The 13219-nt window shown below is 34.9% G+C and overlaps 1 protein-coding gene across 1 annotated transcript in view; it reads right to left on the reverse strand.

Moving 5' to 3' along the window:
* Positions 1 to 1168: 1168 nt before the first annotated feature.
* The window catches only part of LOC108906290 (leishmanolysin-like peptidase), an 81723-nt gene continuing 69672 nt past the window's right edge, over positions 1169 to 13219 (reverse strand). The window contains exons 7-13 of the mRNA XM_023454107.1: positions 12218 to 12443; positions 9688 to 9875; positions 8950 to 9082; positions 7482 to 7641; positions 7207 to 7373; positions 5910 to 6029; positions 1169 to 2400 (exon numbers count right to left, since the gene is read on the reverse strand). Coding sequence (XP_023309875.1) covers positions 2245 to 2400; positions 5910 to 6029; positions 7207 to 7373; positions 7482 to 7641; positions 8950 to 9082; positions 9688 to 9875; positions 12218 to 12443 — 1150 coding nt within the window. The 3' untranslated portion in view covers positions 1169 to 2244. The remainder of the gene's footprint in view (positions 2401 to 5909; positions 6030 to 7206; positions 7374 to 7481; positions 7642 to 8949; positions 9083 to 9687; positions 9876 to 12217; positions 12444 to 13219) is intronic.

Consider the following 13219-nt stretch of genomic DNA (forward strand, 5'->3'; position numbering starts at 1 on the left):
AAAAAAAACGGTTTTTGCTCGTAACTCGGAAATGGCTGGAAATATAAACAAATCTCCCCTTGGTTCTGAGTAGAGCACTCGGTGGGTGAGGGTGTCACAATATATGAAAGAAAAAAAACAGTATTTGCTTGTACCTCGGAAATACTCGAAATATTAAAAAATCTCCCATGGTTCTGATTGGTGATCGAATGAAAAACGTCCAAAGTCCGCATGTCTAAAAAAAGAAAATCGGGACCAACGGTGTGTGACATCATAGAATAAAAAAGTGTTTATAACTTGGAAACGGTGCATTGAATTGAAGAAATAATTTCAAAAATCTCCCGACACCCCTGGTCCTGATTGTCCCTACCGCGTTGAATGCAAAAGGTCCGAAGTCCTTATGTGAAAAATAAATTTCGGAAACAAGAGGTGTGGTGAGATGATACAGTAAAAAATGTCTTATAACTCGGAAACGCCGCGTTGAATCGAAAAAATAATTGAAAAAATCTCCCCCGCACCTCTGGTTCTGATTGTCCGTTCTGCGTTGAATGCAAAAGATCCGAAGTTCGTATGTCGAACATAAATTTTGGAAACAAGAAATATGCGACGTCATATAGCAAAAAGGCCGTATAACTCGGAAACGATGCGTTGAATCGAAAAAATAATTTAAAAAATTTCCCCCTCATCCCGGTTCCGATTGTCCGTTCTGCGTTCAATGGAAAAGGTCCGAAGTCCGTATGTCGAAAAATAAAAAAGTTACTCAAAAATTGCAACAGCAGTAGCGAACGCATTATCTTATCTCTGTAAGGGATCATTGATTGATGATTTGTTGTTTTTTTAAATAAATTCCGTATTCCACTACTCCTTAAGATTCCAGCCATTTTACATTGTGTTAATTTTTTTGAACACCTTGTGTCACAAATATGAGCACTACCAATGGCACCCATGATATGCAACACTTGTATCAATAATTATTGTACCTAACTAAAGAAATTAACAATAAGAGAGCAGTACCCATCTAAGGATACACAATCCGTATAATGCAATTTTTTTTAACAATTAATTAGGTAAATTCATAGTTTTAATTCTAACTTGATTTATTTTATTTAGCATTTTATCACAAATGTGATTTACCAAACAAAAGATAAGTTCCATATCTCTTTAATTACATAATTAATTGGCAGTTATCAGTTGGCAACAAAGCCACCGCTAGAACTGCCGCCTATTACCAAGTAGAAGAGTTACCACGCTAAATTTTATAGCGGAACGCCTGCTAACAAGAGCCTGCATCCATTTTAGGCTACCAATTTCCATCATTTAACACACAGTCTGTGGCGATAAGCTATATTGTCTGTGATATTACTCAAAATATTCCTAACCATAAAATACCGTACGCCAATATGTTTTATACTAATACCGGTACACTCTGTATATGTAAACACATAAACAAATAATTATACGCATTAAAATCCAGACATTCAGAATAACTGAAGGTGACGGCGTCATCAAAACTAATTTCCATCTACACAAAACTACTTTCTACCGTCAAAAATAATATTTCAACCGATTCTTGCGGTCCACAACGCAAACAAATAATAAAAAATGAATGAATGTAGCAAGTTCGACGAGTATTTTCATATTTTATTGAGATTATTTTTAATTAGTTGTGGTAATATTTTGTTGCATTTCTACATCTTACCTCCCCAGAAAAAAATGCTGCCGGCAAGCTTTCCGAAAAATTGGATAAAACTTCTTAATCTTTAAACTGATAAAAAAATATCTCACGCATATTTTCTTATAATAATACTATTTCCTTAATTTGACAGAACATTCCTATTAAACCTTTAAAAATTCAACATTTACTATCACGCACATTTTAGCAATAATTTGAAAAGATATAAAAACATATAGTCCTCTTTTTTTTTCAATAAAAAAATAAAAAATAGCGCAATTTTTTTAAGGCGAAATATAAAAATACGATTACTCGCACTGTTCCTCTCTTGTTGTTTAAAGTGGGATATAGCATTATTATAGAAAGACAAATTTCCAATCCATTATAGTGTAAATTTAGTTACACTTATCCTCCCTACTCTTCCTATTTATAGTGACTCGTAAGAGGAGGCTGAGATTTAGGTCGTTTATTTAAAAAAATCAGTCATGACACAGTGTGATGTCCTATTACTATAAACTATCTAAATCTCAGTATGACACAGGCTGAGCTATTAGGGTAAACAAACATAAATAATAGTCTATTTAAAACAAATTTCAGATGACGATCGACAAAATTAAATAAGCTACAAGTGCGGCGCTACTTGCTTGGGTAATTGAAGATCCACACTGCAGTTCATCCCTCGGGTAAGCGGTGGAAGGGGGATGTTCGTCACCGATTTTGCAAGACTCCTGCCTTGCAGCGAACTCTTTCTGCGAAAAAGATGAAAACTCTATCTGATATAAAATTCTCAACAATTATTCAGTTTGTAGTACGTATTTCTGTACTACAAACTGAATAATTAATACTAAAAACTCATATTCGATTATAAAATAGTGAAAACGTTAACAATATTAAAGTTGGGTTAGTGATCGAACAATACGGTAGGTCAAGATTCACTCTTGATAAACCTTTGTGGGTCAGCGGTCAGGAGCGGCGCGAAAAGAGGTAAATAATGATTTGAAAATATTTTTTTTCAGCATAAATGTGCCTTTCAATTTTTTTTTAATAGCGTATTCGTATTCTACTCATTTTTCCCTATATTCCCCTAAAATTAATGCTATTATAACAGAATCACCCTGTAGAAAAAAATAGACACAAATATAATTGTTTGATATTTATAAAACGTATTTATTGTATTTTTATAATCATCGCATTATTAAAAGTATTTCGCTTTAACCATTACTTTAACCAAAATTCGACATAAAAACAAACTAAAAAGTGGGTTCAGAAAAAAACACTTTGTAAATAGACTTAAAAGAAAATATTCAGACTTTTTGTCTGACCGAGTCATTTGGGCACATATCTAATGCTTAGATAGAACTCTTTATACAGGGTGTTAGAAGTTTGACTGCCTTAATTTTAGCAGACGATAGAATACACTAAAATAAACAAAAATATGACATGGGTCCTAATTTCCGAGAAAAAAATGATCAAAATCTCCAACTTGATGTAGAAAAGTTCGATTAATTAAGGAATATTGACATAATTGCGTGCACACAATACCATAAAATACAATGTTTATCACTTTTTTGAACTTCTTCATGCTTAATTCTAAAAAATAATTAGCGTTGTAATAAATTTAAAATTCATATCGAGCAATGTGACAACGGCGCGGCCGTTAACACGAGGTACTAAAGTGTCCAACAATCCAGTATCTGGAATTGGACCGTGTATGAGTGTTTTTTGCGTACCACCATTTCATTTTCTTGAGGTGTTTTTCAGCGAGTGCGAGAAAAATTGGATTCGAAGATGTCGTGCGTGCATCGAAAATGGTGGTGGACATTTTGAGCATATGTTGTAGTTTGTTTTGTACTTGTGCGTTTAAAAATTACTGAAGTTTGCTTTTTGTTAAGTTAATCACATATTTTTCAAATTCATAATTTGATTAAAAGTTCCCGTTTTAAAAGATTCATACTTACTAAAATTCGAGCTAAAATTTGAGCCCAACACTAACTTCATACTACAAAATCGATACATTTTATTTTATTTATTTAAAAACTAGAAAACAATTGTCTTGAAATTTACTGAATGTTTCACAATAATAGTTGTTTACATTTTTGTTATTCCATAGGACAAGTCTGCCGCGTGCACACGTGGTGTGTATCAGCTGTGTAACATTAGGTTAAGCGCTGTTGTCACGTTGTGATGAAACTCCCCATTATTAATACTCGCTGTATTTTGAAAACTGTTAATCTTACGCCCCTGTAATATAAAACTTTTTTGTTCATTTATGATTACTCTATGTCATGCTGAAGTAACGACAGTCAAACTTCTTACACCCTGTATATATTGTAATAAAAGTTCCTAATTTTCCATATTTTTCTAATTTTTCTAAGCACAATTATTTTCGGTAATTTTAGATCTTTGAAACGAGCACTTTGGATGTCGCCCCAGAATCAGAAATTAAAGGGTTTTTCATAATCCAAAGCCTAATATTTATACGTACCTAACAGAATTTCACGAGGAAATTCAAATTAATTTAATGTATGAATCTTTAATGAGGCTCCAAATTGACGAATAAGCAAGTTCGCGCTAACTTTGTTGCGAATATAATGAAGGTGCTAAACACGACGTGCCAGTTTACATCATTGATTCCTTTATTCGTTTCAATAAATAAATACCAACATGAAAACGTTATATTCAACATCACAACTTTTAAAACTGCTAATGAAGCCGCGATTTAATGAAGTTAATAAAAATTGTAATCAATATCGTTAAAAAAAAAATACAACTTTAAAAGCGAGAAAACATCAGGTATGTTAAATTTTCACGGAAATATTCCAAAAGCACAAAATGAACAAAAGTTCAGAAACTCCGCATTCAGTAAACAAGATATGTTTAGGGAAGGTAATATGATATATTCACTCTCTGCATGTGATATATGAGAACAAAACATTTCACGTTTTCAACAAACAAAATAGCTGTTATCCATATATGTTAAATGTTTCCCCTCATATTTGTTTGTATTTCAGCTTCAATTTTAAGCTTGCAAATTTAATGGATACATGTATGCCTGTTATGAAGTTCCCCGCGTGTTTATTGTACACTCTACTTGTACACAGAGGCGTCACGGAAATTGGGAGATACAATTTAAAACGTAGGATGCAAGGTATATTGGCAGATATACAGGGTGAGTTATCAGACAGGTTATGTAAAACTTCAGAGCAGAACGAGTTTATTAATTCTGTTTTTTTGTATTCTAATGGCATCTTCTCCAACTTTTAACTTGTTGCCAGATTCATCCGCTAAACTGACAGACATAAACAAGGCTAATAGCTAGAATATAATAATATAATAGAATAAAATAATATCTGCAAATAAAGGGTGATAAAAAGATGGATGCAGAACTCTGCAACACGAATTATGCCATGAAAATGGCGTTTTTAATCTATTTTCTTTTTTTGAATGAAACTGCACTGAAATAATAAATTCGAATTAAACGAGTGAAAAATCATACGTCTAGTGAGCTGGTAGAATAATTTGATTTTTTATAACTTTCGTCGATCGTAAATTACGTTTTTTGTGAATTTTGACCTGTTTTTTAATTTTCCCGAAAACTCAGACCCGTTGGGCTAAATCTGAAGGCAGATTCGGATTCAGCGGAAAAAATACATGGAAATACACGAGTCTGAATACCAGATCCGATACTTTTTTATTGTGGGACTGTGTAATTTACTGAGAAAGATAAGCAATTGTTTGTTTTCCCTATGGAAACAGCAATGGGTGAAGTCAGCGATCCCAAAAAAGTTTTCGTCGCATCAAAATGGTGAGCGAGAATTAAAAAAATGTATATTCTATTTATTTCTTTGCGGTTCGTTCTTCCAAAACACCCTGTATATATTTCACGTTGACTTGTGGGCGTTTACTGTCGGAAAAATGATGCAAAAATGTACTTTTGTTTCATTTTGCGCGTAATGAAGATTTTCCGGTAGAGACATATATACTTATTTTTGCCATATTCAAATAATCACCCTGTATAATTAAGTAATTCCTATTGATTTCAAAACTTCTCAAAACATTAATTCGATACGTATAACAAAGCCGGTACGCTGTAACGTAAGTTTTGCGTTCATGCCGTAGAGTCCTTATTGGTGAGAAGTTTTTTTTATTTAATCTTTTGACTACCGATATTACGTCAAAAAATATTTATTATTATTTTTATTTATTCAAAGACAGACACGCTTTACCAAGGAGGTTTAGAGAAAAAAGTGGTACTTACGGCACATATTTCTCTACATGGAGGACATACAATAGCACCTCTGTGCAGCCATCCGTTACTAATAATTCTTATCGAAATTTCCTGGTTTGCATGGAAACATTCATACGAATAATTCCCTACCTGTAACAGAAAAATTCTTAAAGTAAATACGTGACAACATATTCCAATATCTCGGTAGAAAGCAGTCGATCTGGATAAATCGTGAGGAATTCGTCGCGAGGGATGAGGATGGGTAGCAAATGAAAAATCAAATGTTTTTTATTTAATTTTTTTAATATACAATCAATTCTATGATTCGCGCCGACATAAATTTTTCACATCATTTTATCCAAATGAATAGTTTTTTTGAATGCTGAAATCAAGTATGTACTTCCAAATACAAAGAACTGCAGTTAAAACACAGTTTAATTACAGCGTATGTAAACTAGCAGTTTCATTACGTTGTCAGCGCTTTGATCTCGTTTAACCGTTTTCGGTGTCATTGGATGGAAAAGCGCTGATCAGGGTCGCAACAAGAAATTTTTTCTTGCGCAGGAAGTAATTTAAATAATTTAAAAATACTAAAATTATTAATTTGGGGTACTGATGTTAGGAATTGCAGTTAGCAAAACTCAAACAATACGTGAAACACTGACAACTATTTATTGCTGTCAATTAAATAGCAAGTAGCTACGGAGTTTTCAATATAACTGGCAATGCCATGAGGAATTTTGTTAAGTTTTTATGTCTTCTTTTTAATTGAAAATGTTGAGAAAGAACACTGAAATTATTTTTGCTAGCCTGCAAGAACAAAACGCTATAAGTTTGTAGTAACGATTAACCATTAATTTTTACAATAAATATGAAAACCATAGCATTTTAGAATAGAGAATGCAAATACCTTTCAAATGAGGTAGCACAAACCCTACTTCCATTTAAAAATTTAGGGGTTGCAACTGCAACTCGAAGGGTGTTGAATTTAGGGATGAAATTTTTACGTAGCAGGATGTCATTTCAGAATCCAAAATCGACGTGTCTCGGGATGTTTTATATACATGCATAATTGAGATACTGAATTTATTGCATTTGGCTGTTCCGCACTGCATAGATTACGTATTTGTTTGTGTTTTAGAGAATCCATAGAAACAACTGTAGGAAATATTGCAAAAGCCGTACATCATTTTCACCCAATGTGATTTTATCGAATACGCTTTTCAAACTGTAAAATTTTTAAATACATACACATCTTACGATATCCGCTATTTGCAGGTCTACATATGCTGTGGTTTAATCAAGACAGACATTAAGTAAGACTCACCAATATATGTAAACGGCCATTTTGGCACCGGTAGTTGTAGCAACCCGACCCCCAGTGCTGCCACTGTCTCATTTGCCGGCAAGACCGTTCCTCCCACATTTGATTCGTGTGTTCAAAGCAAAGCGAGTTGTCCCCGTATTTCTCCAAAGCAAAATTTTTGTCGGGCTCTGAAAAAAACAAGATCGATTAAACAAAAGGGTTCCCCTTATTGAGGGTGTCCTAAAACGTCAAAATATTAACGATTTTAACAATTTTTTCGAATTTTGGATACTTACTAGGATTATTTTCGGCGTATTGGCAATGGGACCCCCTCACGATGACGTTCCTCGACCGCCAAGTGAACTCTTGAATGTAAGGACAATAATCGGCTAGCGACACTGATCCCCCGTAATATCCTTCATTTCCGGTCCCTACGTACTGGATGTAATCGAAGTTCTGCAACAATAGGTGTATTAAGGAGATGCGAGCGACTAATATTTAATAAGCTGCTGCAACAAAAGGAACTTCAAGTTTTTCAGTCTGTTACGAAGTAAGTTATTAAAGACTTCCTTTTGATGTTGTCTGCCTCAACGTCTACACGACAGTTCAATTTTATATCTTCCAAGATACTTATTCGTAGCATTAATTACATTTGAGGTGTTTTTTTGGTAATCGTTCACTTGCATCTTAAAATATACTAGGTGTTTACAAACTTGAACGTTATTTTTCAACGAGATAGATTTATCTTAAGATCTACTGGAGAGGGAATGACACGTCACGATGAGTATTAGATGTTGCCAGCTTCAACGGAACTTTTACTAAAGGCGCGCTCTTACGATTCGATTTTAGTGCTCAACTAATAAAATATAATGAATATTGCTGTTGTAGCGGTACGCTACAATTACATTTAGTACCTGCCCGAATAAATATATTTTGCTTTCTGGCAATTTACGAGCCATATAAATTATACTTTGAATTATCCGAGATTATCCCAAATAAATGTATTTAGCAAATGAGATTAGAATAAGTAGGCTGTAAACATAAATTAGTTGTTGTTTATTAGGGTACATAAGCACAAACCGAGTAGGCAATGACCCGGATAAGTGTTAATTAGGATAAGGTAAAGAAAGTAGGTACCAGGGGACAAGGATAAAACCGAAAACATTTCGAGGCACGGACCGGAAGTCTTGAAGCCTAGTTCCTGCTCGGTTGTGTCTCGTGTTACCAGCGAAATTAGTAGAATAAAGTTTTCCATGCTACTTAGAGTTTTTCTCCTCACTTGAAGACCAAACCACGTATTTCGGCTTCTGTCAGTCCAGTTAGATTGATTCCACTAAAGATTAACTATATCGTTAAACTGACGAGTTTGGTTTTCAGACGATTTGAAACGTATTTGAGTATTTTGTGGTGCATTCTGCAATCTACTTGTTATTTTTGAGGTTGGGTATGGCAACAATGTTGAAATACATTGTATAAACTCCATACTGTTTTTTTTTTCAGTTCTTCAATCAGTAAACGAGAAATAAGTATCGATTAGATGCAATTCAGTTGAATAGTGAGAACAAAAAGTTGATTCGATTTTAGTTGCTCAAAAAAAATCGAACAGTGAGAATCCGCAAATTCTTGACAATCGGCTTCTTCTACCAATACCTATCTCCCGCAAAAAATAAATCTCTAAGGTCGTCAACACCCTGTAATCAAAACGGTCGTAATGAAACAATAAAAGGAAATACGACTTTCAAAACTGGAGTAAAAACATCTTACCTGATAAAGTTTAGGTAGCAGTTGTTTATGTTCGACGAGATTGCAGAGGGCCACAGATGTGCGATCGTCAGTGCATTCCGTTTGTAGAGGATCTCGCTTAACTTTATTGCAGAACGGGTGGATGGAACTACCTCTAAATCCAGAATCGATGGATTAATTATAAATATGTCACCCGAAACGATCGGAAGAGGAAACATTTTTGCCCTACTGTTTTAGTGTATATTACCCAAAAATATACGTTATAAATGAACAATTTATTTTACGTACCAGTGTGCAAGATATTTAATTCTATTTACTAGTGCCGAAATCGGAATAAGGTTGTTATTGAATATTAAAAAATTCCAGCAACCAATGTTTCGAGCTTGCCGCAAATCGTCTGTAAAAACTTTTTTTTTCACTGTGGGATACATGCTGCGATATGTGTGAAAAGCTGTATATTAATTAATTAATTTTGGGATTCAAAATATTTTTTTGCAAAATTTTTTAGAAGTTAATTTTTTTTAAGAACACATGTACAGTATGTGATATAAAAAATGATTGAATTCGAAATAATTTTTGCAGTATCCCTAATTTCGATAAAATTTAGAGTATTTTTTTTCACTTTTTTAATTTAGTTTTCACAGTGTGAAAACAATGTGCAAAATTTTTGCACGCAAAACATTTTAAGCTCGTTTTTCAAGAAAACGATACAGAATCCGACAGTTACAAATAGCAAAGATATTTTATCGTTCTAAATACCTTGCCGACTTTTGGGTGATCCAATCCTTGCAACTCTTCATGACGAAGTCACACCCCAAACCCCGCCCCCAGGACATTTCACCCGCCATCGAGTAGTTAGCAATGTACCACCCTGTATCTTCCATTAACGCCAGAGTAATTCGTGAAATTATAGGGTTCTGGGTGTGCGTCCCAGTCATGGCCTCATTCTAGAAAAAAAACTTATGCTGTTGTTTGATGATGATTGTGACTAATGATATCATCAAATAAATTATGTTCCTCTGAAGAAGGGGGCGATATGTCTCTCGAAATGTCGAATAGCAAATCAGCAAATCTAATTTCTAGAATAAAATGTTCTTTAAACATATGTCTCGCTTCCATTCGTTTAGAAGTTGCAGCGATTTTAACAATTGAAATCGCGAACTAGTGATTTATTAATGGAATAACAGGACAAGAAATGTTCAAAAGTTAGACGCTCTTCAGCAAGTTCCCATCGGAACTCCTCGAAAAGTTAATCAAATTTTTTATTTTCTATAGTAAATTGTTTATCGATAAATTACGGCACATAATTTCAACTGCTATACTTTTAAAAAGGGGGAGAAAATAAAACCTATTGATCGACCAGTGAAAATTTTTACACGTTACAAATTTATAGATATATCATTAGTCTAAAATCCACCCATTCACATGTACATTTTGAGAATCACTGATTAAGTGGAAGGAAATCAAAATCAGGTGCGCTGCTATTTTTCGGAACTTATTTAAGGAGATGCCTTTATTCTACACATCTACACATACACACGTCTAGAATCACACACACCAACACACATCTACACGCACACGTATCTATCACACATCTACATACACACATCTACACACACACACACACACACACACACACACACACACACACACATATCTACTGCACGCGTCTACAAACTAGAGATACTTTTATTTAGGTGCAGGTGTACAGCGCAGTGTTCCAGTAGCGTTAAAATAGCAAAAACTATTTAAAAACAAATATTTGAATTGAGCATTTTCCTAGTATAAGTTACTTACTATTAAATGACAGACTTTGAAAACCACTCGAGAAATCTTAGAAATTCAACGTAATTAATGATACTGAAACTTCGTCTCAACTCTGAATTTTGTAGGGTGTCTTTCACTTTTACGAGGTATTTTCTTAACTTCTATATTCGATTTGTTATTTTCACGGACGGTGGAGATTCTATTAGGTATCTTTAAGTGTACTTAATTAATATTTTTAGAGAACAAAGCTGTAGTCAAGTGAAATATACGATATGTTCAAAACGTGAATGATAAACGTATGATTAATGAAACATTCAAAATTAATAAGGTCTTAAATACGGTATAACCATGGGATGGACACACTTAGTTCACATTTGTCAAGGAAATGTGGGTAATCGAAAGAAGTTCTAAAGAAACAAAGTTTTGTACCCCGCACAAATTACATTAAAAAGTGTTCTCGATCAAATTGAAAATTGCTGTCGAGTTATTTTTGAACTTTGGAATAAAGTTCCGATCATAAAAACCCCGGTACATTGTTTTTTGTCTGTTTTTGGCCACTTTTACTCCATTTCACACACGTGTGTAGATGGAGCAAAATGCTATGCGGATAGCGATGTCATCCATTTGCAGTGTTTGGTGTTGGTGTATAGAAAAAAATTTCTAGAAATTATTATTTTTTTCTATTGTTACAATTTGTGGCAAACCCTAATAATCGCCTTGTATATTGCACTAAAGCACTGTAAAATGTACGAACATTGTAAAAGGAACAGACAATCTATTGTCACAGCCCCAGGACGCAGGGGTAATGGGAGCTCTAGAAAGAGGCGGGAAAACCGACGCTCTGTTCCCAGACGGAAGCGGAAAGGAGAAATGTACCTTGGTAGGAAAGGGGCAGAGACCTACTTCGTGCGGAGGAATGCCGATCAACACTACTGCCTCTTCACGCCCATATCCTTGTCAGGAAAAATGACCTCGGATGGGCAGGATCAAGCGGGACTATCGCTCTTTATCCATCTATATTTTCATGCTCGGAGCTCGGCTTTTGTAGCCTATTAGTGACGTGGAAAACTGTTCATCGGATATTAGTACTTAGACCTACATTAATAACATAGGAAAAGACAATCGTTCATCTGATATTAGCTTTTGGCTAAATTAATTGGAGTTCTTTACACACTGTCGCTGAAAACTTCAACATCCTGTATCTCGAAAACCGGTGGTCTAAAGGAATAATGTTCTGAAATTATGACAAGGATTTAGAAAGCATCCCGTATAAATGATTTCAAATAAATTTAATGTGTTTAGTTACTTATAATAACTTCGAATGTTCGATATTTAAAACTTTTCCTGTAAGAATTTAACGATTTTTAACGTTTTACAATTCCAATGGTGTTGTCTACCAACCATTAAAAAGCCTATGGCAAATTGAAAACAGCGCTAACATTTTTTGTTGCGACATATCTTCTGATTGTGAGTCCGGTTGTGTTAGAATCCGCGTATCTCCCAACCCTAGCTTTATTCTTACCTCAAAAACCCGCTTTTCCCAGTGAGTCAAAGCCGTACCCTCTTCCCCTTGATCCTCCAATTCGGCGCCCTCTAATTCTTGACAGCCGAAATAATTCCTAGCCTCCTTCACGACGTTTGGGGTAACCATCATGTGCACATCTCGCTTCATATAACCGGACCGCACCAACCAACTCGGTCTCGTGAACAATTTGATCACCTTTTCACTCCACTGGTACGTCTGCAATCTAACAGAGATACAATTTCGTCAGTCGTGACTATTTTAAATGATCCAAATACAATAAATAAATGGAACAGAGGTATCCTAAAATATATTAATGGAATTCTTGAATTTAGAGCAACTTTGGTAACAACGCATCCACTTTGTGGAGCTGGAAGGTGAAGAACCAAACGGTAACAGCTACCCTTTCAGTAAGCAGGGGCTGCACTGTCAATCCAAAGGGATTTTATACACTTAGTCGTTCTCATTGTCAGGAAACATAGTATCATCGTTTCAGACCTCATGAAAGAGGCTGAAATGGATAAATGATTGGGGGAAGGGGCAAACAATGTCAGTAAACTTGGACAAGACGGTCGTAGTACCCTTCACCAGGAGAAGAAAAGTGACTGGGCTCTCTAAACCTACATTAGAGGAAAAGTGAATTCGGATTGATACTGGCTGATAAGCTTACCCCTAATTCACACTTGGAAGTAAATCGGTAAAACCTGAGGACTGAAGCCAAGGATGTCATACTGGATGTATACATCGATAGTAAAATCTAGGATGTTCCAAGGTTTCACTTCCATAAGCCATTCGAGTCTCGAATAGAGGATCAGAGCAAATAGGGGGGAAAAGATAGATACCATGGAAAGATGGAGCTTGGTATGATTTACCAGATGGACCAAATGGAGTGCAAGCTACAGTCTGGAGAGGTATCCCACTGTAATTCTAAATTTTCGCGATAATGGCGTGTTTAGCAGAGAGTGTACGTAGAGGTTATATACATAAACTCACATAGGTTAC

The sequence above is a fragment of the Anoplophora glabripennis genome, unplaced genomic scaffold, assembly GCF_000390285.2.
Source record: "Anoplophora glabripennis isolate ALB-LARVAE unplaced genomic scaffold, Agla_2.0 scaffold32, whole genome shotgun sequence".
Taxonomy (NCBI): Eukaryota; Metazoa; Arthropoda; class Insecta; order Coleoptera; family Cerambycidae; genus Anoplophora; species Anoplophora glabripennis.